Source organism: Narcine bancroftii, chromosome 10 (assembly GCF_036971445.1).
Source record: "Narcine bancroftii isolate sNarBan1 chromosome 10, sNarBan1.hap1, whole genome shotgun sequence".
Lineage (NCBI taxonomy): Eukaryota > Metazoa > Chordata > Chondrichthyes > Torpediniformes > Narcinidae > Narcine > Narcine bancroftii.
The window spans coordinates 41,180,497-41,207,888 of NC_091478.1; the positions used below are offsets into that span (position 1 = coordinate 41,180,497).

The following is a 27,392-nucleotide window of genomic DNA, read 5'->3' on the forward strand; positions in this document are numbered from 1 at the left end:
TCAATGAGCTTTTATTGCCATACACTGAACAGTAAACCATGTCCTATTGATTGAAGAATATTCATACATCCCTTGTAATATAAAAATACACATAGTTGGTTTCTGAGTAACTGTGTTGAATCCTCCAAATGAATATGGAAATAACTGAATTAGAAATGTAACATTAAACCTGAGTTAGAAATTGTATTTTGATGTTTGAAGATTTCAAAATAGTCTGAACTACATGTGGATCATGAGTATCTGAGGAAAATTATCTGTGGAGCTGCCAGATTCTCATGAAGGCACAATGGCTCTGAGGTTTCCAGGATCAGTGAGCAGGGAGGAGAAGCATCAGGGATCTCCAGATTACCCATATGCTACATCGTTTTGACTCCACCACCTGGAATTCAACCTAATTCATTGCTTACCTTTCAGTGGGGAACACTCTGAAAGAAGCCATGTCCCTGGTTGGGATCCTGCAACTGGGTTAATGGAAGGGTACACGTCCATGTTGTGATCACAGGATGAGAGTGGAGAGTGGCCTCTGATGTTGAGGGGTGAAGGCCTCTGTAGGGGAGGAGAAAGAATGCTTGGTAGGGTAGACCCTAAGCTTAGAGATATAGGTTTTACTTCTATAATCTGGTGATGATGGGACCTGCCCATTGCTGGACCACAGAAAATGCCAAAAAACAGAAATGAACCCCTAAGGGAACCCCTTGTGCAAACATATCAAAGGTAAAACAACGTTTAAAATGGGAAATAATACTGTGAGATGGCACGGTTAGTGTAGTGGTTAGCACAACACCTTTACAGCGCCAGCGATCAGGGCCGAGGTTCGAGTCCCGCGCTGTCTGTAAGAAGTTTGTACGAACAGCGGTAGATTCAAATGTGCCAGACCATGGGAGTTGCCAGACCACAGAGCACCAGATAGGAGAGGTACAGCCTGTAGTTGTGTTGTAAATGCACCATTGATCTGGAGGCAAAAGGTTCGCCTCCAATCCTTAATTGAAGAGTGCAGTGTGATGGTTATCAGGAAAGCACATCTGATGAGATGACTGGAAGTTCTTGGCTCATCCTGTCCCTCTATAAGTGCAACCTAAGAAGCACCTCTCCCATATATTGTTCTTGAGCCCCCGCAGTTCCCCGATCAGAATAATACCTTGTAAATATTTAATATTCTTGGCCAATGTACTTATTGGAAGTAGATAATGGCCTACCCCCTGTTCCATCTTAGCCCAAGCTAGAAGTTTCTGGATTGGTCTAAGTTAGGTTTGTGATTTTGCAAAGTGTAGATTCCCAAGCAACTCTATCCCATCTCATTTGGAGTTAAGTTTATCCACCCATGCCTATTAGAGAGATGAGCCTTTTGATTTTACCTAGTCTGATCTGCATGTGACTCTAGTCTCAGATCAACTCTAGTCTCAGATCAACATGGTTGACCTCAGATTGCCTTCTGAGTAGAAGAGCAAACCACTCAATTGTTCCTGAACACTAGAAACCAAGACAGCTGTGGTTCAAGAGAAATGCTCACCATCTCCATCACCAATAAATGCTGGCTTTACTGAGAGTTTTTTCTAAAATTGTTGGAACACTTCAACCAGGTCAAGTGAAATTGAAAAAGAAATATTTATCTTGGTGAAGGAAGACATTGTGCGATAGTATCTTTTATAATGAGTGCTGTGAGTCAAAGAACTCCAGGAGATGATGTGAGTTGGCCGGAGTAAGTCAAGGATAAAGGAAGCTGCTGGAGGAAGTAGTAAAGGAGGGTACAATTGTAAAGTATGGAAGACACATTCAGCAGGTACATGGATAGGAGAGGTTCAAAGGGACATGGGCCAAACACAGGGAAATGGGACGAGCTTGGGTAGATGACTTGGTCCGCATGGGCAAGAAGGGAAGAAGGCCCTGATTTTGTGCTTTAAAACCCTTTGAATCTGTGTCTCTATGATTCAATTATTGATAAATCCTAATAGATGTAAAACTAATTAACAAAGGTCTTAATATATTCATCCAACTTGTTTAAAATAAGTTTAAATTTAGGCGAACAGCACGGTAACAGGCCATTTCAGTCCATGAGCCCTTGCCACCCAATTTACACCCAACCAACCTATACCCCCGGTACATTTCAAATGGTGCAAGGAAACTGGAGCTCCCAGGGGAAATTCACATAGACACAGGGAGAACGTACAAACTCCTTGTAGACAGCGCAGGATTCGAAACCTGATCCTGATCACTGGCTTTGCAGTAAAATCCTACGCCAACCATACTGAAATAGTCTAAAAAATTAATTTATGCATCTGAGAAAATTATTGGAGCTGGTAAAGCCTGGCACAAGGCTTGCTACTGCTGTGCTATATGTGGTAAAAGCCTGGAATGTGGAGTCCACAACATTGGCTGACTAAGATGGAGTAATCTAATTAATTTTAAATTGGTGAAAACAAGGGATACAGTACATTTTTAAAGCATTCTTCCTTCAGGATTGGCTTAAACCTAGCCTAAGTGTGACTCCAGCCATGGAGACCTGCCATGGAGATTCCCTGCATGTCAATTTCACAAATTTGTATGCAGGTCATGTGGGAGTTCTGGTAATTGAGCAAATACACTCAAATCGTAGTGACTAGGTCCTTACGAAGACAGCAAAGTTAACAACGTCAAATTAACAATCACTCTAACCAGAAATAATCGAGAGAGGCTGCTGATGTTTGAAGAATGGAAACCCACACAAAGTGCTGGAAGAACACAGCAGATCAGGTAGCATCTGAAGGTGATATGTAGTTGATGTTACGGGCCACAGACCCTTCATCAGGAATCAGGAATGATGGAGGGTTTTGGCCTGAAATGTTCACTATCTTTTGCCTTTCAGGATGCGCTGCCTGACCTGCTGAGGTCCTCCAGCATTTTATGTGGTTCTTCGGACACTCTCTGCACTCCTTGTTTTCACTTTCCATCAGACTTCACATGATTCCTAGGGGGTCCGCTAATTAATTATCGAATGGTATGAAATATTGGATAAACCTAAACTCTATATCCTTGAATGCACTTTGGACAACAGATGACCCACAAATCAAAAAGTGGATCTGAAAAAAATAAATCTAAAAAAGAAACAAAACTTGGGAGATGAGTGAGATGAATCCATCCGTCGAGATATTCCCGGGCATAAAGCAAAAAAGGTTACCCTGAGGTAAATGTTATTGGAGAAACCAAGTCAGGACATCCAGATGTCATAACATCAGGATAACAGAATGTCAGGACATCAGGACGACAGGACATCAAGATGTTAGGGCATCAGGATATCAGGACAAAGGGAGAAGAGTGAAATCATGATGAAGGGAGGTTGAGGCCTGGTCAGTTATTTCACAAAATAAAATAAAAAACTCTATTACAAGTAGGGCTACATGCTAAAAAAAAATTAAAACAGCAGAATGAAATTAAACTACGCACCAAAACCATATTTCACTTAAATTTGGCATTGAGTTCAATGAGACTTCACTGGATGGTTTATAAAAGGGCAGCACTGAATTGGGGCTCACTGCTCCAATGGTTCTTATTTAACAAGGAAGTTGCAATGCCTGGTTTGTTCTGCAGGGCCAGTACAGATGATACACTGTTCATTCAACTGGACAAACACATCCTATTATCAATTAATAGCTCATTTCCATCTAATCACTGTGAGAGTTTATGGAATTTTCCATTTATTCGGCTGTAATTCAACTATAGCCCCTTTCACACTTGCATCCCAGTAAATCGGCCATTCAGTGTCCCAGGATAGGAATAGGGGTTTGGCCTTTCACACGAGGCCACTCCTAACCAGGACACTGAATGCTTTCACATTTGCAAGAGTTTATCCCCGGTGTTTGCCTGTTCTACCTTTAATAGGAAGTGCCTGTAATGCAATTGCCCGTTTCACACTTGCTTGATCTCAATGCTAGCATCTGTAGAGGCCGGCAATCCCCAGCATGAGATGATATCATTTGACGCCGGCATTGAGCAGATTTCGCTTTCACACTTGCCACTTTAAAGGCCGACTGGCGTTTGATTCCTGGGATCACTGACGAGTGTGAAAGGGGCTAAAGTTTCTTACCATCTTATGTGCCCACTCTGAGCAATCCCCAACCTATACCAAAAGTTACATAGTTTACATTTTCCTTTGATTCCCAACAAAAGAAGAAACCATAGCAAATCCACCAACCTTTGAATTGAGGCGCACCAGGGAGGACTTCATGAACTTTACTGAATAAATGTGATAAAACAAATGGGACATGATATTTTTCAATATATTATGCATCAGCTCTGGTTCAACAGTTGCTAGGATGGTCATGGGTTCCAACCCATTCCAGAGCCTTAAACACATATTCAAGGCTTAACTTTGAAGTGCATTACTGAGAGACTACTGTTAAAATATTTTCTGAATAAATCATTAAACTTTCAAGCAGATGCAGTTGATAACAAATTAAAGAAGAGCAGGAGACATCTCCTGAGGCCAAGCCTATATTTGTCTGTTATAATTCCAGCACATAAATCATTTGTCATAATTTCTATAGTACAACAAAAAAAAGCTTTGGATTTCCTATGAAAGGTGGCTTAAAAATTAATTATCTTGTTTTGAATGAACAAGAAAAGGCAAAGGAATATATTCTATCAATGAGGGGCCTCTCAAGGAAGGTTGGTCAATCTTGATCTATTCTAACTCATGAAACCACACATGGAGGAACTATTCCGTCGAATCACTATCCAAATAACCTTGGAGCTGTGTTTCCTGGTGTGGCTGCTCCGGTACAAAATCAAGTGCTTTATCCTTTTCTGAATGTATCTTGAGTAATTGGGCATGTTTGTTTCTGCTGATGCTGGGAAGATCTTGGTGAATCCAAGTCTGGTCATACTCTCACTGCCCAATGCAGAAGCACTTAGCTACTCAGGGATGTCATCCATCTCAACAGGAGGAGGAATAACATGGGCCTCATTGCTCAACTGGTCTACGGATTTCCAGGGCTGACGTATTTCTAAATATATGACAACCAGCCGATAGATCTGCAGTGTCAGCACTAAGCTATTCTTGATTGTGAAGAATAACAGCATCTGGTGAGTTATTTTTCTACCAATCATTAAGTATAATCGGAAAGCGAAGAACGGCCCATCTTGTATAAATATGGATATTGATATACTCCAGAGGTCTGCGCTGTACTTGTATAGCTGTGCTTTCCATGCTGGGTTGTGTTGAAGATCCATGTCTTCTTTCTGTGGAACTGGAATTGAACGAGCAACTTAAGAACTGTTTAGAAACAAGTGTGTAATTAGTAGATACTACTTCCACTTTCCCAACAAACTTTGATAACCAAAACTATCACAATAGAGTTGACCTGATCCCTTTACCCCATCACATCTCACTCCATGAACTAACATCACAGAAGTATTTAATCACACTTTGTTTGACAACAAGTTGCTTCACACATCACTACATGAGATAATACTGCCAAAAAAGCATTTCTATGTAACCTTTCATCAGCCAAAATGGTATAAAGCGAAGAAGCAATTACCATTCATTTATATGGGAAGATTTTTGAGCATTCCCAGATTCCAAAAGTAACCCATCAAATTATGCCAAATAACACATAAAATCTAAAAGAGACCACTTTGCTACTAGCAGAACCAATAGTAATTTCACAGCTTTCAAGATTCTTTCTCTCTGCATGCAAATAGTACAAATGGTGGACACAGGCAAGTTCAACAGACACACAATGTCTTCATTTCGTTCTCCACGATCAAAATGCTTAATTACATCAAGTTTAACACTAAGCGTAACACACTGATGAGTTATCTTAGGCTTTTCTGATTCCTTAGGGCACACCTTGCTAACGGATGCACAAAATAAATTGAGTTAAAGCACAGATGCTCACAGACACAGTTCAAAGCAATGGCAGCTTGATGCTGAGATGCTGAGTTTAGTTCCCGGGGAAGGAGCTTAGCGGCACCACTCTCGCTGCTCGGAGTATGCACCGCCTCTATGACAGCTCACTGCAAAACAAACACTAAACACTATTTTCACTTTTTGCCTTTTTTTGTATAGTGAAAATCCTCCAGATTTCTTTTGGTTAGTGAAAAGAGCTACTAATGAGGGTCTTTCCTGAAAGTGAAGTGGCATAAAGCAAACTTTCGAAAAGCAGGAGGTGTCTGTTATGTAATGGATATATATTCATTTACTCAGTATATACAGTATAATAGATATATATACTGTACATATGTACAGAATAATGGATGAAAATGAAGATGGGTGGTTAGCAGATTTGAAGATGATGCAAAGATTGGTGGCATTGTGAACAATACAGAGGGCTATCATCGAATATGGCAAGATTCAGATCATTATAGATCAAGGCAGAGAAGTGGCAGAGAGAGTTTAATCTGAGTGAGTGTGAAGTGTTGCACTTTGGGTAGTTAAATGTAAGGGAAAGTATACAATTATTAAGAGGATCCTTAACTGCGTCGATGTACAGGGGATCTGGGAATTGCGGTCCATAGCTCCTTAAAAAATGGGCCTGCAAGTAGATAGAGCGGCTCAGTTAGCGTTGGGCGGCATGGTAGGTGTAGCAGTTAGTGCTAGTGACCAGTGTTTGAACCCAGCGCTGTCTGTAAGGAGTTTTTACATTCTCTCTGTATCTGTGTGGGTTTCCTCCAGGTTCTCCAATTTCCTCCCATGTTTCAAAGCATATATGGTTTGTAGGTTAATTGGGGTATTTGGCCAGCATGGGCTCATGGGCCGGAAAGGCCTGCTACCATGTTGTAGGAGCTCTGCTATCTATTGCCTTAAAGTACAAAACACACAATGCTGGAGAAGCATATGTAGCAAAGGCAAAGATGCATAACTGACGTTTCATCAAACTATTTATTGCCTTAACAATGGGACAGAAAGCACTGATTTACCTGCAAGGTCCAAGGGAAATTGAAGCATACTCCATGTCCATAGAGCCATAATGGCATATACCAGCTCAAGGCAGCACCTGAAAGTAACATTGCAGCTACTTAGTTAATGAGGCACATCTCTATCAATACTGATGTTATCTAGTGAATATGGTGCACTGGTGTAGATTTGGGAGAGCGGGTAGCGGGGACACAGCACTTCTCCACAGGGACCTATTGCCCAGTTGTCATTGCCAACATCCTGATAAAGGAGGTCAGAGTGTTTTTTTTAAACAGCTTGAAAGACACGGAGGTGGCAGTGTCCATGCTTGGCAGCAGACTACAAAGGGTCACGGACTCTGGAGGATCAGCGAACCAGTGCAGGGCACCAGAGCAGAACACACCCCACTGAGAAGAAGCTTGCGAGGCAACCCTACAGGGAAGGTGACCAGTGAGGGGCTCAGGCTGCAGGATGCAGGAGACTGGAGACTCGTGGCTGAAGGGCTGCTGGAGACTGGCTGGTGGGAACGAGGTACCAGACCAGGATTCGGAAGGAAGGAGTTTCAGGCTCTGAGGGCTTCCTGACTATATTGGAGGTTCAGATCCGGGAGCCGATGGATCAACAGGAGGCAGTGGGGCTGCAGAGGTTGGGGAAGCACTGGAGGTGAATCTATGGACACTTGGTGTCTCTGAGAAGACTCTCTTTTGCCTCTCCTTGTCTCATTATTGGGGGCATTGGGTGGTGCCTTTTTGTGTGCACTTAAGGCAGGCAAAAGTTGACAAATTTTATGTATTAGTACATAATAACTAAATATCAATATTTAAATGTGAATAAGAAGCCCACCTGACCCCTTTCTCTGACTGCGTTTCACTCTTAAACTCCAATATATCAGCCGCCGTTCCTACAAATGTCAGAAGCAGTTGGGACAGTTGGTCTCGGTTGACTCCTATTCCCAAAGGCAGTATCCACTTCCCTATTATAAGTACAATAAGGAGAGTCTGGTGCAGGCCTAGGATCCAGTCGACATTCTGAAACGTTACCTGAGGTAGCAGGTGAGATGAGAAGAACACAAACCAAATTAGAAATGAATCAAAATAGATGTAGGAAGCAAATTAAAATCATCTTCCCCTTTGGGCTTTTTTTGCACAAATAAGTGGTATGAAATTAAAGTGTTTTACCAAAGAGTTGAAGAATAATTTTCTCTTAGAAACCAAGATTACAAAGAGCACAAGTATTTGTACTGGTCTTTTCTATCAGTGTGGTTGTTGATGTATGTTGTTCTTTGATTATAGAAGTAGACTTAGAAAGTACATTAAAATCATGTTACATTTTCTGAAATTAAAGAGTGATTACCAGTTTTATCGGGAAGCTTGAATTCTGGTTCCTTTCTATAGTTTGACCTCCGGTTTGATGGCTAACGTACTGTAAAAGAATCACTGGTTAATTATATTGTTTGGAACTACAGAAAGGCTCATGTCAAAAACTTTGTCTCTGATGAATGAGTTTCCAATGAAATATCATTTCCCCTGAATTATAATTCTCTGACCACAGTTACACCCAGACACCTACCCCTATTTTCCACTTTTATTCTTTACTTGAGAGGTTTAATCTATGATCCCTTTGAATGTTTGAGCATTTCAGAAGGCAGTTTTCAAGGTTTGGACATCAAGACTATTCTGCCACCTTCACTACTGCCAGTCTCAAACATATGCACTCATTGCCCTCTCTACATCACTGAGCCCAAAGGCAGTCTGGGCAACTGCTTCATTGAACACCTGTGGGACCAATCTCAAACTTCCTATAGCCAACCATTTCAATTCCCCTGACCATTCCTACCCTGATATGACAGTGTTTCATCTTACCCATTGTCAGGTTGAGGCCGAACATAAACTTAAGGACAACACATTCTTCTTGGACAGCCTTGAACCTAGTGACATTGAGTTGCCTGGGACTATACTCATGGGAATCCAGAACAATGAGAGGGGATCTTTTAGAAGCATTAAAAAAGGGATAAATAAGATGGAGGTAGGTGTTAAATGAGACTTGAATTTGGAGATAAGGAGGATTTGCTTCTCCCAGTGAGAAGTGAATCTGTAGAATTCTCTTCCCTAGGAAGCAGTAGAGGTTGACAGTGGCTTCCATCAATTCCCTTGTGATGAAGAAGGGACTAATTCGGCAGTTTGGGTTTGTCCTGTTTTCTTGGACAAGACCCAACGAGTTTATTATCCACAATATCAGTGATGTAACAGGACCAGCCTGGAGTTCTGGAGTGTGGAAGTACATCTATTATCTTTGTTTTATCCTCCGCTGTTCCTTGTTACCATGTAGAGTGATTCACATTGACATAAGACCAGTTAAGTGAGTCACATTGCTATAGGTTTCCAGTTACTTATATGCCAGGTTGGAACTGAATGGCAGATTTCCTCCCCTGAAAGTCATTACTGAACCAAGATGCATCTTAATAACAATCTGGCAGTTTTGTGTTCACTGAGACAATTTTTTTTTTTAGTTTCAGATTATTAACTAAACTTGAATTCCACATCAGCCATGATGAAATTCAAATTTATATTTCTAGATTATCAAACTCCCGGATTACAAGTCTGGCTGGTCCACTGTTGCACAGCCTGTAGTACTTACTAGGTAAATGATGAACTGAAATATTACAGGAAAGATGTGGATGCTTTGAAGAGGGTAAAGAAGAGGTTTACCAAGATGTTAATTATAGTCTGCAGAGGCTGTGATTAGAGTAAACATACTGGAGGAACTCAGCTGGTCTTTTCAGGGAGGCAAATATATATTGCCGATGTTTTAGGCCTGAGTCCCTCTTCAAGAAAAAAAATCAGACTGAGACCATCTAATGGCATTAATATTCATTTCTCTGGCTTTCTTTAAAAAATGACCCCCTTCTTTCCCCCATCCCCTCCCATCCCTACCCCATCATCTCACCATTCCCTGTCTCCTTTCGCACAGACATGATAAATTATATCTAGCTCCTTATCACATCCAATTATCCCCTGTTGTTTGAATTCTGAGACATTCTGATACATCCGGCTTCTGCCTTTTCTGATTTTTCCTTGAAGAGGGGCTCAGGCCCGAAACGTCGGCGATAGATCTTTGTCTCCTACAGACACCGAAAAGACCAGCTGAGTTCCTCCAGCGTTTCATGTGTGTAACAGGATGTTGTCTGGATTAGAGAGTACAGGCAATCCCTGGGTTACATAAAGGCTCTACGCTCTAGAAGAGCCTTGTCCATAAGCCAATTTGTCCTTGAGTCAGAAATACTGTATTTATTTTCTGTAATAGTATTGTTCTGCATGCACTTACTACATAAAATCCCTGTTATCAGGAATTCAAGCAAAGGGCAAAAAAAATTGCAGAAAATAAATGGGTAAAAAATACAAAAGTTGGAAATTGGTGCCCCCTAGCAGTAAGTTCCCCAATCACACAACATGCAATCTCAAGTAATCGGAAAATACCCTTATCCGGCATCTACCAATCCCATAGGCATCGCATATAGGAGTGTTACTGTATTATTCTTTAATTTAATTGAATAGTCAAATCAATGCAATACATACTCTCTCAAATCATTAATTAATTCCATTCTTATTTGAAAAATATTTTTGAAATGTATGGGAGAATTTGCACACAGTTAGATTTCCATAAGTCAGATCTATCTTAACCAGAGAGCTCCTGTATTCATTGATACGTGGATATTGAATAGACTATTCATTTCTCTTTAGCATACAGTGGTGCTCAGAGGGCATACTTGCTTCAAACCTTCCATGATTCAGGGACAGAGTAGGGACTGGCGTGCTCCATAAAAATCCAAGAGCACATTTTAAAGTCCAAATATCTGGACTGCTCAGGGATTGTGTTGGTCCTGATGTTTGGATTTTCCAGATTCAGAGGCACTGCTTTTAAAATTCAAATTTAAGGAGGAATAAAGAGGAGATGAACAGGTAAATTTTGATCGTTTATTCATTAGCAAATACAGCACGCTTCATTTATCAAAATGAGCAGTTTTAAAGAAAAATAAAATCAACAAAGGTGGACATTTGTTGCCACTGTGCATCTCTGGCACTGATGCATGTACGCACACACACACAAAAGCCCGCTACATTTTAAAAGTATGAGAGGTTTCTCAGATGGTCCAGATTTTTGGCATCTGGGTTTTTGGACTTATATTCTTGGTTCCTCTTCTCCTATTTTTTGCCTCTTAGTTAACAGGGTCCCATTCTTACCTCATTTATTGCGTTGACAATTTTTTCTTAAATTTTAAATTTAGACATACAGCACAGCAACAGGCCCTTCTGGCCCACGAGCCTGTGCCACTCAAATACCCCAATTAACCTACAAACCCCCACACATTTTTGAAGGGTGGGAGGAAACCAGAGCATCTGGATGAAACCCATGTGGTCATGAAGAGAACGTACAAGCTCCTTACAGTCAACGCTGGATTCAAACCTGGGTCGCTGGTGCTGTAATAGTTTTGCGCTAACCGTTACATTAACTATGTTGACAAATCATGAATGAACAAAAAAATTATTTCAGTAAAATCCCCATTATCTGGAATTCAAGCAGCCGGCAGCCTTAAGCAAACAGCAAAATAATTAAAATTGCAGAAAATTAATTGGTTGAGAACTACGGAAGTTTGACATTGGTGCCCCTCAGCGGATAGTTGGCCTATCATGCAACACACAATCTCAAGCAACCAGCAAATACACTTATCCGGCATCTACCAATCCACATAACAGGGCTTTTACTGTAATATTGCTTTGCCAGCTTTCGGGACAAAGCAATCAAATACATTCCCAGTCTAAATTGCAACAAATTAGGCAATATTTTAACTGATCCAGGACCAGTGCACTTTTTTTTGAGAGAGACTACACAGAATAAACTGAATTCACCCAATGCAGTCCAATTAAGACATATTAGAGCAGTGGCATAACTTTATTTCCTTTCTTTGCTTGCAACTGTAAGTTAAAGCTCGATACATCAAGAAATATTGCATTGGAATTTAGTTGTAACAACTAAATACAGTTGTAAGTAACTAAATCCAGTAAGTAACTAAATACAGTTGTAAGTAACAACTAAATTTAGTTGTAAGTAACAACTAAATACAGGACTGCTTGATTGAACAATTCAGAATGAGCAGTGCAAATGGAAAATGTAATTCATTACCCAATCACGCAGATTAGTCATATTAAAGAGAATGGAAGAAAGCTGGTTTTGAAAACAAAATAAGGAAGTTAATTCCAAGGGACCAAATTCTTGTAAAGTTAATTTTCAAAGCGAAGAGCAGTAAAATAAGAGTGATCACAGGAACGGATGGGCATCAATGTTTCCTGTGGAGTTGTTGGGTAGTGAATGGCCAAGTGCAGTAATTTTGTGCCAATCCAGGCTTCAACTCCTGCAGGAACAGGCCCACACAGACCATCTTCCATATTTCTATTTATGGATGTGCGCTGTCACCCTAGGATGCTGAGCAATTTATCCTTAATTCATGACAAGTGATGAAAATTCCAGTGTTATTCTTACTAAACAAGTTTGAGTCACTGGATTATAGATATTGATCTGAATACAGGGATGAAGTCCAAAGAATGACAGTGTGGGATTCAGAGAACAATATCATCTTGAACTACTCAAAAACAAAACAACTTATAATAGAGGAACAGTGCAGTTCTAGACCCATTATACATCAACAGGGACTGGGTGGAAAGGGTCACTGCTTTCAGGTTTCTGGGTACACACGTTGCTGAAGGTCTCTCTTGGGCTACCAATACAATTGCAGCAGTTAAAAAGGCACAGCAATGATTCCACGCCCTGAGGATTCTTAAGAAGGTCAAACTGCAGGAGAAACTACTGGTGACCTTTTATTGCTGCTTCAACGAGAGCGTGCTGGCCTATTGCATTCTGCCTTGGTTTGCCAGCTGCTCGGCAACAGACAAGAGGGACTTTCAGAGGGTCATCAGTGAAGCCCAGAAGATTATCAGTGTGCATTGCCCACTTTTGCAGATTTATACAGATCCTGGCTGCCTCAATAGAGCAGCCAAAATCCTGAAGGACCCTTACCACCCTGGTCATCATCTGTTTGAACTGCTGCCCTCTGGTAGATGTTTTAGGCCCATTCAATCACGGACAAACAGTCTCAAAAACTATTTTTACCTCAGATCTATTTGTGAACTGAACACCGCCAAACAGTGAATATTGTATTGTTTTATTGTGCTGTTTTTTATATTTTATTGTTTGATGTATGTGTGCACCATCAGGATGTGCGCTCAATTCCGTTGTACTTGTGCAATGACAATAAAGGTTATCTAATCTAAATCTCTCAGAGGTGAAGTGCTGCCTCGGTATGGTTGGCATGTTATCCAGCTAACGTTAATGCGGATGCTACTGATCAGATGACTTCCTTGTATTTCCTCGAATGCTTTTTGAAAGACAAATTACCACAGCTGTGTTAATTGGCCTCCCCATACGATAAATGTACCAAGTTCAGCATTGACACCAGGCTGTAAAATATTATTAATTTACAACAACACTAACAAGAAATTTATAGCCCAATGGAATCAGATGGAACATTTATCTTAATGGGCATTCAATAATATGTCATATTTAGTCAATTGAATATCAATGTTTATAATGCTGACGAATAGGACAGCCATACCAAGCCTGCTGAATTATTCCTTGAAACACATTCGTTGCTGCGCAAGTGTTCATCAAGCTGGTAGACTTCAAGGATCCAAATTGGAGGTATGATATTGATGAGATAAAAAAACAGTGCTGGAGAAAATCTGTTCAAATGAGCATACAGAAGCACAATTATTTCAGCGCTAGTTCTTGTTCATCCATATTTAATTATCTAAAAAAATTTAATGAGCATGACATTTAAAATGTATGATGGAATCTAATTTGTGTAATAGCTGGAGAGTTTATCAGAGCTGAAGCAGCTGTGGGGAAAATTCTGTACATATTGACGATCCAGCCCAGTTGATGAGATTGAACATGTGTGAGTTTGAGAGGTAATTTTCAGGTGCATAAGTACAATGTAAAGATGCAAAAGAATTCTTAGTTGCTGCAGCCAAACAAGTATATAAGATACCCCAACTACAATAGTAAGGTATAAATTACCATAATATGCCTCACTACCACAATATTGACTGACTTACTTTAACTTCCTTTCATGCCCAAAGGGCAAGCCATTCTCAAACTTTTTTCAGCCATGCATCCCCTTCACCCCCCTCCCCCACCCCCAGGACTGCTCCAAGTTTATGCTCCCCCTTTCCTGTGAAGCAGTCAAGTTTTGGTTTCTTCCGTACTTCTCTCCTACTGACTACATAATAAATATTAAAAATATTTACGTTACGTGAGGTGAAAAGAAAACAAAGCTTTTTACTTAAATGTGCTGTGGCCCAATGAGAATGGCTGCCGTAGAGTGAGAAGGCCAGCAGAGGCATAATCTCATGCTATCACATTATGGACCCACTGATATATACATATATGCACACATGTTTTTAATCTGCCCCTTCAACAGATCTTAAATTTGAATTTCTGCATACCCCAAAAGCAGATTATTGTTTAAATAGAGACAGACTCCAAAATGCTACGATGCTGAGGTATTTGGGTGGCACAGGACATTCTGTACTTGTTTGAGTTTTCTTATTTAGAGAATACTAGCATTGAGGGCAGTTCAGAGAAAGTTGCCCAGTTGATTCCAGTGTGAAGAGGAAAATTTGAGCAGGATGGATCTATGTGCACTGGAGTTTAGAAGAATGAGAGATGATCTAATTGAACCACTTGAAGTTCTGAGCAGGCTTAACACTGAGACGAGGCTTCCATAAGGGCTTCCTGCAGGGGGAATTAAGGACAAGGGGGAATGTTTCAGAGTAAAGGATCACCTTTGAAGATGAAGAATTGCCCACCCCTCATAAAAATTATGAAATCATTGGAAAATGCTACCCCGGAGAACCGTGAAGACTAAATCATTGTTTGGTTTGCTGGGAAGTTATGACAGAGGTAAAGCAGGAAAGTCAGATCAGCCAGAACCGAATTGAATGGTGGTGCAAGTTTAATTCAGCTACTCCCTAATTATCGAATTTAGCCATTTTTATGATTCTATTTCCTTTACGCAGAGATAAAGATAATTGTCATACACATTGTACAATGTACAGAAGCATCAATTATTTTTTACCTGCTGCAGCCGAACAGGTATGCGTAGAGATAATTATAATTAAATTAAAAGAAACAATAAATACATGAAATATATAATAAATATTCACAATAATCCTAGTGCAAAAAAAGTGACTTGCAATAGAATAGACCTCTGGCATCACTAGGGGGATGCAAGGGGTGTGGACCACACTGGGTGATACCAGGGGAACACTTTGGTGAACACCAAAATGACCGTCTATAACATTTTTGTGCAGTGTTTCAGCGGAAATTTATTATTTTTTATAAAAATATCCCTGTAGTTCATAAGCCCAGTATATCAATATACTTACAAGGCTAAAACTCTACACTAATTTACTTTATGAACCACCTAATGTCAGAGCTGATATTATTGTCCAATTACAATGGTGATTCGAATCACTTAGTTTCATCTGCATGCACTACAAGGATGCGCTGTTGTTTTCTTGGTGCTGGGGTTTTTATTTTTTATAGTTGCTGCTTTTGTCAAATTTTCAGGTGTTTTAGCTACAATATTGTGGTAATTAGCATTTGTGAACCTACATCAATAATTTTTTTTAAATTAAGTGGTAATTAAAGGAAAAGAGGGAGAAAAATCAAAAAAGTCCTGCTCAGTTACTAATAATGTAACTAATTTTGCTAGTTGTTTATTTCACTACTATTGCCATTACATTCAATGATATGCGAGAATTACGATTCACGAGCAACATTAGTACAAAAAACATTTTTCAGCATTCTGTATGGTCTGGTACAGGAGGAGGTCCATGGGGGGTGGGGGTGGGGGGGTGACACCAGCCTAGTGACACCACTGGTATAGACCTTTTGTGTTGTTGGAGCAGTCACGATTAAGTTAAATTTAGATAGCTGATATTGGAATTAAGTGAATTAAGCAGAAAATATTCATCATTTGTGCCAGAATACCATGTTTTCTTTGCAAAGGTCAGTGAATCAATTGGATTTTTAAAATCATATTTAAGTCCAAAAGCAATGTTACTTTTATAAGCAAATGAACATCTGTTTCTCCAGCTAGTATTTTTTAATTAACAGATAAAAATATTTTTAATGCAGAAAATATTTTATGGTCAGCCACACAGATGAAACCTTGTACAGGGAATTTCCAAAATCTAAACAGCTTTTCAAACTCAAACCATCAGCTGATCCACAGGAAATAGAAAGTGGGAATGAAAGGATGCTATTCTGGTTGGCTACCGGTTACTAGTGGTGTTCTGCATGGAGCAGTGTTGGGGCCACTTCTTTTTCCATTGTACATTAATGATTTGGATTTCAGAATAAATGGCTTTGTGGCTAAGTTTGCAGATGATACAAAGATAGGTGGAGGGGCAGGTAGTGATAAGGAAATGGAGAGGGTACAGAGACACAGATTAGGAGAATGACATCTCATTATATTTCGATTGCTTGCTAGATATTGGTGTATTTTGGCTGTTAGAGTATCTCAAAGCCAAACATGGTATCCATGTATCGCTTGCTTCAGTCTTTCCTAGCAGCTGTCCTTTTGATTTTAACCCTTCTTCTGCCAGGGGGGGAGACTGTGGTGAATGTCTGCCAAGCTGCCTGTCTATCCTTTGGCGAGCCTTGCTGTACTAACATTGAAGGACACTCTCCTTGGATATAACTGCATATGCATCTATTGTCTTTCATTATTGTACCATGAGTTTCTGCTAATAAAAGCCATGATTATTGTTTGGCCACATCGTCTTTGTCTACTTCATCATCTGGCACTTCAATTTTATGAGCAGAAATGGACGCAGCCCTCAAGCAAGAGCGGCTGATAATCAACCAGTCTGCCCCGAGGACCAGAGAAATTTTCAACCACTGGATTGCTTGTTTTGATTACTACATGACTCGAAACAACGTGGTCGATGAGGTGATACAGTGGGGCCACTTGAACTCTCTGCTAATAAATGATTATTATTAGCCACCTGAACTCTGCTAATAAATGATTATTCTCACTAGAGAAAACATCTCAGTATCTACCTCATCAAGCCCCCTTCAGATCTTTTATCTTTGAATACAATTCCCCCTCATTCACTGAACTCCAAGTAATACAGATCCAAACTTTCTGGGACAACCATCTCATTAGCTTGATGAATCTCATTTGGACTGACTCCAATGCTTCTATACCTTCTTTTTACTTATGAGGACTAAAACCATGCAGTCTTCCAGATGAGGCCTCACCAACACCCTGTACAAACAGTAACAAAACCTCCCTGTCCTTATTTAAAAATTTGCTGGAGAAACTCCATGGTTGAGCAGTATCGATGGGAGGAAAAGAATTATTGACAGTTCAGGCTGAAAACTTTCACTGAGACTTCCCCTGTCTATCTCCCTATTTCAAACTCTTCTCAATGAAAACTGCTTGCTTTCTTAACTTCTTGTTGGACCTGCCCATTAACATTTTATGATTAGACAGTAAAGTGCCTAGACCCCATTGAACTTAATTCATTTATAGTCTCTCTCTCTCTATTTGGATAAGTTTAAATAAGAACCCACCTTGAAACCACTTAATGATCTCACACGTCCCCACCAACTTTATTTGTCAGGATTTATGGCCATAAGAACATAGAAGATAGGTGTAGAATTAGACTGTTCAGACCAAGAAGTCTGCTCAACCACTTGAATCATGGCTGATATATTCTTCCTTTCAACCCTATTTTCATGCCTTCTCCCTATAACACTTATTGGCTTTACTGATCAAGAACCTGGCCTATTCAATAACTCATTCCATAGATTCACCACTCTCTGGCTGAAGAAATTTCTCCTCATCTCTTCTAAATGGGCGCCCTTGTATTTTGAGGCTGCACCCTCTGGTTCAGGACTCTCCCACTATTGGAAACATCTTCTCGATGTCAACTCAACCCACCTCATGCTTCTAAACTCCAGCAAGTATATGCCCAGAGACATTAAAGGCTCCCCATATGTTAACCCTCTTATCTGTGCAATCATTGTCCTAAATCCCCTCGAGATCCTCTCCAACAATCCTTCCTTAAATATATAGCCCAAAACTGCTCACAGTACTCCATATATACCAAAAATACTCTGCCTGCTCACTCATCATAACACGCTCTTCCACTGGTCATCAGCAAACATGGCTGCATTTTATTCTCTCCACCAGGACACTATGGACGTAGTTAGGAATTGAGGGCTAAGATCCAATCCCAAGGGCATGGCACATTTTCATAATGGAACCACTCAAACTCTGCTCTCAGTGAGAAATTGGAGGAACTCAGTCAGTCAGGCAGCATCCGTAGAAGGAAATGGTTAATAAAGGATTCCCTTCCTGATAGGTTGAGTGACCAATTCTACCCACAGGCGCTGCCTGACCGACTGAGTCCCTCCAGCTTCTCGCTGCTCAGAACTCCAGCATCTCCAGCTTTTGTGGCTCTGAGAGCATTCCCCTGGTTTCTCTGAAATGGATGTGGTGCATAACAATTTCTTAAGTCTCATACCACTCCATCAACAGTTCCCCTAATGATAATAAACTGGAAAACTGAAATAAAAAGAGAAGATATTAGAAACAACAGGCGGCATCTGTGGAGGGAGGGATGGGAGAGCGTTTACCCTTCAGTTTTGACTGTTTCACTTTCCACAGTTACTGTCTGACTTGCTGAGTCTTTCCAGGTTTTTTTTTAATTACATTTTCCTCTTAGCCTCTTGGTGTTAAAACTACAGCATTAAACACACGTGCTGGACTCGGCTACGGGTTACATCGTGTCCTCGTCTCCCTTGTGGTTGGACAGGACCCGGGTCCCACGATGTTCGGCGCGGCTGAGTGAACGACAAGACGGATTGTCGCTTCACGGAGACTTTGAACGCCCAAGTTTTGAATTCCCTTCTTGTTTCTTTTACCCAGAACAAGATGCATAAGGTGCCCGAGTGGAGTTTGTGCCCTTCTGCAGAACCAGCCGTTTCAGTTGCCCCGCCTGGGATCCGGATCAAATCGTTTTGCTACTTTTCTGCTCCAAACTGTCCCCGTCCTGTTGCAAACTTCTGACCAAGTGAGAGAACGCGACAACCACACCCACGCCCCTTACCTTTTGTATTCAGCTCCTTTCTGGATGTGGATGGTCACTATAATTTCGACAAAGATCGGTAAAGTCAAAAGCAGCAGAAGCCAGAACATGTGGTCATTGTTCACTAAAACCACTCGCGAAACCGCCAGTAAGATGTGAAAGATAAAAACAAGTCTGGGGACAACCGCGCTGAGATAGACGTGCCAAGCCATGGCCCCGACCGTGCGCGGGGGCTGTCAGATCCCAAACCCTCTCAACCCCTTGTGTGGCGGCTCAAAGAGGAGATGTCGGTGTTTTAACGCCGCAGAGCCTCGCTCCTCCTCCCTCTTCCTGCGACCCCAGACTTCCCAGCTCAAGTTAGAGCTCAGTTCACTTGAAGGTGCTCTCAATTAGGCGTGGGAATGAGTCTGAGTGCTGTGGATTTGACATCAAATTTAAACTCGAACTACGAAAGAGGTGCATTAAAGGAGTGAAGAAGGATCATTTCCAAAGCTATGGCTGGAAAGAATACTGGAATGGCAGAGGAAATACATGAGTGGGCGCTAAAAGATTCATGACCCCTGGGAGAGGGAATCCCCCCCCCCCCCCCCCCCCCATCCTTTCCCCTGCAACTCTTTATCACAGCTCTGGGCTCCTCGGGGAAAACGTCTTCACATCATCTATCCTGTTTATTACCCTCAAGATTGTCTTTCCTTCTTTTCAACGCCGTTAAACCCTTCAATCTTTCCTACCCTTTCATTGTAGATATCAACATATTGAACCTTCTCTGAACCCTCTCAACAGCAGATACAATATTGACGGGTTGACAAAATTATGAGAGGCACAAGTAGGCAGTCCCCCCCCCCCACCCTCAGGAAACATAATAGAGGATGTGTTTGAAGTGAGGGGAAGTGTGAGTGCGTCTTTTTGCACAGAGCCTATTGTCTGGAAAGGGTTGCCAGGAATAATGGTGGAAGCAAGTTCAATAGAAGCATTTCATAGAAGCTTCTACATCGACACATGAGTGTCTACACGCTACAGGGAATGCAAGGGTATGGATCATATCAGGAAGAAGGTATTTAGTTTAATTTGGTATCATGTTCAGTTCAGAATTGTGGGCTGAAGGTCCTGTTCCTGTGCTGTTCTGTTTTATATTAAATATATCTTTCCTTCAATAAACAAATCACAACTGTATGTAGTGACTCCAGATTTGGTTTCACCAAAACCCTGCAGTTGTAGCAAGACTTTCCGACATTTGTTCTTCACTCATCTGCAGAGTTGAGACGATGGAAGTGGAACTAAGTTGTCAATGTTGAAGAGAATGGGTGTGAAAACTCAGTTAACTGGATCCCAAGTTGCAAATAACCTGGTGCACAATAGGTCAGGGAGTATTAAATTGGAGTTGGCGAGTGTGATATTCACAGTTGCAGTTGGTGCCAACAGTGTTCTTTATTTTTCAATAGAGCAGACAGATCTTTTGGTAGTCCTGGAGTGGTCTTAAAGTTCACATAGTTGGGGCCTGATAGCTGTAACGGGGAAAAATGTTCTTGAACCTGAAGGAGCTGGACTTCAGGCTTCTGTACCTTCTGCCTGAAGGCAGCAGTAAGAAGAGATCATGATGACATGGAAATCCTTTATGATGTTTGCTACTCCTTTGATCAATGCCTATGAAAGGCTTGGCTAGGATTGTACTATTTGCAGCCTTCTGCAGCTCTGTGTACTTGAGTTTCCAAAACAGGCCATGATCCAATCAGTCAGTAGACTTCCTATAGACCACCTGTATAAGATTGATACAGTTTTTAAAGACTCAGGATAATAGATAGATAACACCCACCAATAATTTTTTCCCTTTGTTATTCTTTATCTCTACCCAAATGGACTCAACATTATGCTCTTTAGATCTTATATCATTCCTCACTACTGCCTGGAGCTCATCTTTGATTAAGAGTGCAACTCCACCTCCCTTACCATCCTGTCTATCTCTTTGCGCCACCTGATACCCTTGAAAGTTTAATTCCCATTCAGGGTCACCTCGTAGCCATGTTTCCGTGATGGCTACCAAATCAAAGGCATGGGTACCGATTTGCGCCTCAAGTTCACTAACCTTATTTCTAATACTGCGGGCATTCAGATAAAGTGCCCTTATGCTCTTTGTCCTTTTAATATCTAGTGACTTCTGTAACCTTTTCTTTTGATTTTTCTGCCCAATATTTTTCTTTGTAATTTTCTTAACACTATCATTAACCCAAAAACTCACTGCAACATCTGATTTTTTACTTTCTCCTCCCAACATTACTTTTCAGGATTTCATAGAAAGAAGAGGTATTGATATGCTTGCTGAAAGGGAGTCAGAGGAGGAGGAGCTTGCTGAAAGTGAGGAGAATGTAATCTATTAAAGTCGGGGGCTTATTGGGGCTTGGGCCTACTTGGTTCGCCTGTGAGTCGGAGGAGGAGGAGCTTGGAGAGAGTCGGGCTGTGAGTCAGAGGAGGAGGAGCTTGCTGAAAGTGACAGGGTTAATTGGTCAAGGGGCCAATAAAAGGAGTGAAAGGGGAGGGAGCGGCCAGCGAGGAGTGGCTCAGTGAGTGAGTGGAGCAGTGAAGGAGTGGCTCAGTGAGTGAGTGGAGCAGTGAAGGAGTGGCTCAGTGAGTGAGTGGAGCAGTGAAGGAGTGAGACTTCCTGGCTTTGGCTTATCAGGCTTCTGCGAAAGCAGGCAAGGAGAAAAGGTAAGCTGAGTTATTTGCCTTCGTATTCAGAGTCATGCCAATAGGGTAAGTGCTCTGTACTGGGTGTCAGATGTGGGAACAATGGGTGATCTCCACCCTCCCAAATGGCCACATCTGCACCAGGTCTACCAAGATGCAGTTACTAAGGGAGCAAATTATGGATATGGAGTTGCAGATTGATGACCTGTGGCTTGCAAGGGAGAGTGAGGAGTTAATCGACTCAACTTTCAGGGCAATAAATACTCCAGAACCCGTGTCAGGTAAGTGGGAAACCGTCAAGGGGGGGAAGAAAAAAGTGAGAAAAATGGAGAGCACACCAGTGACTATCCCACTCAGCAACAGTTATGTTGTGTTGGACTCTGTTGAGGGAGATGACCGGACAGAAGATGGCCACGGGCACCAGGTTAATGGCAATGAGCCTGGCAGAGTGGTGCAAAAGAAAAGGAAAAGGAGAAATGCAGTAGTTATTGGGGACTCCATTGTCAGGGGTACGGACAGGAGGTTCTGTGAGCCAGATAAGTATATCCGCATGGTGTGCTGCCTCCTTGGTGCAAGGGTACGAGATATCACAAATCGGGTCCAAAATATTCTGAGAGGAGAGGGAGAGCAGCCTGATGTCTTGGTACATGTGGGTACAAACGACATTGACAAGAAAAGGGAAGAGGTAATGAAAAGGGATTACAGTGAGCTGGGACGTAAGCTGAAAGACAGGAACGCTAGGGTGGTGATCTTGGGATTACTACCTGTTCCAAATGCAAGTGATGAAAAGAATGTAAGGATAAGGAAAATGAACGTGTGACTGAGGTGCTGGTGTTCAAGACAAAGATTTGGCTTCTTGGATCATTGGGATCTCTTTTGGGGAAGGCATGATCTTTACAAGAGGGACAGGTTGCACCTAAATCCAAAAGGTGTCAACATTTTGGCAAGTATGTTTGGTACAGCAGTGGGGCAAGGTTTAAACTAATTTGGCAGGGGTATGGGAACCAGAGTGATAGGAAAAAGGGTAGGGAAGATAAAGTAATGGCCAGGAAAAGTAAAATAGGAAAAGTAATGTTGGGAGGAGAAAGTAAAAAATCAGATGGTGCAGAGAGTTTTCGGGTTAATGATAGTGTTGAGAAAATTACAAAGAAAAATATTGGGTAGAAAAATCAAAAGAAAAGGTTACAGAAGTCACTAGATATTAAAAGGACAAAGAGCATAAGGGCACTTTATCTGAATGCCTGCAGTATTAGAAATAAGGTTAGTGAACTTGAGGTGCAAATTGGTACCCATGCCTATGATTTGGTAGCCATCACGGAAACATGGCTACGAGGTGACCCTAAATGGGAATTAAACTTTCAAGGGTATCAGGTGGCGCAAAGAGATAGACAGGATGTTAAGGGAGGTGGAGTTGCACTCTTAATCAAAGATGAGCTCCAGGCAGTGGTGAGGAATGATATAAGATCTAAAGAGCATAATGTTAAGTCCATTTGGGTAGAGATAAAGAATAACAAAGGGAAAAAATTATTGGTGGTGTTATCTATCGCCCACCATATAACAATAGTTTAGTGGCACAGGAAATAAATAGAGAGATAAGTGAGGCATGTAATAATGATACGGCAGTCGTCATGGGGGACTTTAACTTCCACATAGATTGGGAAAATCAAGTTGGTCGTGGGAGGCTGGAAGAGGACTTCATAGAATGCATCCGCGATAGCTTTCTTGAGCAGCATGTTAAGGAACCCACAAGAGAAAATGCTCTCCTGGATCTAGTGTTGTGCAATGAGATAGGTAGAGTAAACGATGTAATAGTCAGAGACCATCTGGGAAATAGTGATCATAGTATGATTGAATTTCTCATTCAGATGGAAGGGAAAATAGTTAGATCTAAAACTAATATATTATGCTTAAACAGGGGTGACTACCATAGGATGAGGGAGGAATTGGGCAGAGTGGACAGTTGAGGAACAGTGGAAGATTTTCAAAGAAATATTTTGTAATGCTCAACAAAAATATATTCCGGTCAGGAAAAAGGGCAGCAAGGGAGGGAAAAATCAACCATGGTTAACAAAGGAAATAAAGGAGAGTATAAAATTGAAGGTGCAGGTGTACAAAGCTGCAAAGAGCAGTGGGAAACTGGAAGATTGGGAAAACTTTAAAAGACAACAAGGGGTTACAAACCGGGTAATAAGAAATGGGAAAAAGGATTATGAAAGTAAATTGGCACAAAATAAAAACAGAAAGCAAAAAATTTTATAAATATATAAAACGGAAGAGGGTGGCCAGAGTTAACATAGGACCCTTGGAGGATGAGAAAGGAAAACTGGTAGCAAAAAATGAGGAAATGGCCGAGGCATTAAACAAATATTTTGTGTCAGTCTTCATGGTGGAAGACACGTCCAGCATGCCCAAGTGCGGAGTTAAGGATGCGAATGTTGGGGAGGGCCTTGATAAAATAGTTGTTACAAAGGAAGTAGTGATGGAGAAACTAATGGGACTAAAGCCAGACAAATCACCTGGTCTTGATGATATGCATCCAAAGGTTCTGTAGGAAATGGCAGAAGTTATAGTTGATGCATTGGTGGTCATATACCAAAATTCCTTGGATTCTGGGCAGGTCCCGGCAGACTGGAAGACAGCAAATGTCACACCACCTTTTAAGAAGGGATGTAGGCAGAAGACTGGAATATATCGGCCAATTAGCTTGACGTCTGTGGTTGGAAAAATGCTTGAAGCCGTCATTAAAGATGAAATAGTGAAACTTTTGGAACGTAAGGGTTCAATCAGGCAGACGCAGCATGGTTTTAGAAAGGGAAAATCTTGTTTGACAAACTTGTTAGGATTCTTTGAGGATATAATGGGTGTGGTGGATAGAGGGGAACAGGTTGATGTTATATATTTAGATTTCCAGAAAGCGTTTGATAAGGTGCCGCACAAGAGACTTATCAGTAAGTTACAGGAAAGTGGAGTCCGGGGAAGTATATTGGCCTGGATTGAAAATTGGTTGTCTGACAGGAGGCAGAGAGTCGGGATAAGTGGGAGTTTTTCAGGTTGGCAGAGAGTGGTAAGTGGAGTGCCGCAGGGGTCAGTGTTAGGCCCACAACTGTTCATCATTTACATTGATGACTTGGAGGAGGGGACAAAATGTGGTGTAGCCAAGTTTGCGGATGACACCAAATTGAGTGGAAGAGCAAATTGTAATGAGGATGTGGAGAGTCTGCAGAGGGATAGAGTTAAGCTGGATGAGTGGGCAAAGGTCTGGCAGATGGAGTTCAATGTTAATAAGTGTGAGGTTATCCACTTTGGCAAGAAAAATAAAAGAGCTGAATATTATTTAAAGGGTGAAAAACTACAGCATGCTGTTGTGCAGAGGGACTTGGGAGAATTGTGCATGAATCACAAAAAGTTAGGTTGCAGGTGCAGCAGGTTATTAAGAAGGCAAATGGAATGTTGGCCTTCATCGCTAGAGGAATTGAATTCAGAAGCAGGGAGGTAATGTGCAACTGTATAAGGTACTGGTGAGACCGCACCTGGAGTACTGTGTCCAGTTCTGGTCTCCATATTTGAGGAAGGATATACTGGCTTTGGAGACGGGCCAGAGGAGGTTTACTAGTTTGATCCCTGGGATGAAGCGGTTGACTTATGATGAAAGATTAAATTGTCTAGGATTGTATTCGCTCGAGTTCAGAAGAATGAGAGGAGATCTTATAGAAACATATGGGATTATGAAGGGTATGGATAGGATAGATGTAGGAAGGTTTTTTGAGCTGGCCGGGGAAACTAAAACGAGAGGACACAATCTCAAGATTCGGGGGAGTAGATTTAGGACAGAGATGAGAAAAAATAGTTTTTCCCAGAGAGTAGTGAATGTTTGGAATTCTCTAACCAGGGAAGTGGTTGAGGCTGCCTCATTAAACATATTTAAAATTTGGTTAGATAAATTTTTACATGATAGAGGAATTAGGGGATATGGGGAGAAGGCAGGTAGGTGGAGTTAGGTCATAAATTAGATCAGCCATGATCGTATTGAATGGCGGAGCAGGCTTGATGGGCCATTTTTGGCCTACTCCTGTTCCTACTTCCTATGTTCCTATGTCTTTTTCATGGTTTGTGGAAAGGTGGGAAATAATCTTGGCATAATGGTCCATGTTATTTAATTGGAATCAATTTGGGTTGAACTAAGGGATAGCAAAGGTCATAAAACATCATAATTTAAGAAGTAAAGAACTTGGACTCGACTTGGATGGAGCACAAAAATGATTTATTATGATAGCCTTAGCTGTAGCAAAAAAATGTATTATGTCAACCTGGAAATCAGAAGCTAGCCTGAGAGTACAGCAATGGTACAGAGAAATGAATAAATGTATTCCATTGGAAAAAATAACATATAATTTAAGAAATAACATCAAAGTATTAGAACAAATTTGAGAACCGTACATGGAACACAACAGAGAAGTCCTACCACGGACCTCCACCACCTAAAATGACAGAAGGAGAAGAAGACGAAATGAACTGACCCAGTAGGTAAAAGTAGATGACACAAATTTCTTGTTTATTTTCATTGTGTGATGACATTGTTTAATGGGTTTAATGTATCATATGTGTTGAACGTTGAGTGGGTGGGGAGGGGGGGTAAAGGAGGGAGGGAAGGGAGGGGAGAAAAAGGGGAGAAAATTACACTGTATATTCAAGAAGGAAATGTTTGTGTGTATTTTGGTCAGTGTGGTTCATAGTGTGAAAATAAAAAATATTAAAAAAAGAGCTATAGTTGTTGCACACTGGAAATTAGAAAATGTACAAGACGAATAATGCAGTAATCATGGGAAACTTTTCCCTATATATGGATGGAGCAAATCAAATTGTCTATGATAAGATGAAAGGCAATTTTATCAAGTGTATGGAAGATGCTTTCTAAACCAGTATGTTGAAGTTTCAACCAGGGAAAAGATTATGTTGTAGTTTATTTTATGCAATGAGATAATCTTGTGGTCAAGGAATTTTTGGGAGAGAGTGATGATCGCAAGATGACATCTCTTTCACACGTGCAATTGGTCCCAGGAATTAATGGCCTTTAAATTGTCTAATGTGAAAGGAAAATCAGCTCAACACCAGCTTCGGATGACATCATCTCACACTGGGTATTGATGACCTTGACCTCTAGTACACTCCCTGGCTCTGCAGACAATGGCATTGCTATCAGGCAATTGCATTGTGGGATTGAAATGATCCAAGATTTTTCATGAGTGCAAGAACATGAAGAAAGAAAAGTTTTGCCGTGGAAAAGTGGCAGTGGGAGAGAGGGAGAAAGGAAATAAACAGCAATAGCAGACATGGGAAAGTTGGTAGCACTATAGCGCACAATTTATAAAGACTGTGGGGAAAAAGCAATGGTAGACTTGACTTCCCAGAATACTGTGCAGCAGAGAAACCCATCCATTTATGCTTTGTGCATTCAGCTATATATAGAGCCCTTTCTCTGCTGCGTGTAATTCTGGGAGGCAGGTTTACTATCTCTTTTTGCATTGATTTTTTATAAATTTTATGTGATAGTGCTACCAACTTTCCCACGCTATATAAATTGTGTGCTATCAACTTTCCCACGCTATATAAATTGTGTACTA

General features: G+C 41.1%; 1 protein-coding gene across 1 annotated transcript; it reads right to left on the reverse strand.

The window, feature by feature from the left end:
• Positions 1 to 3: 3 nt before the first annotated feature.
• Positions 4 to 19,336, reverse strand: LOC138744487 (transmembrane protein 26-like). The gene is made up of 6 exons (XM_069900739.1): positions 19,111 to 19,336; positions 13,539 to 13,665; positions 8,225 to 8,293; positions 7,715 to 7,911; positions 6,895 to 6,971; positions 4 to 5,222 (listed from the first exon to the last, which is right to left on the reverse strand). Exons 1-6 carry the CDS (start codon positions 19,299 to 19,301, stop codon positions 4,888 to 4,890), a joined length of 996 nt encoding a protein of 331 aa, XP_069756840.1. The 5' UTR covers positions 19,302 to 19,336; the 3' UTR covers positions 4 to 4,887.
• Positions 19,337 to 27,392: the final 8,056 nt, after the last annotated feature.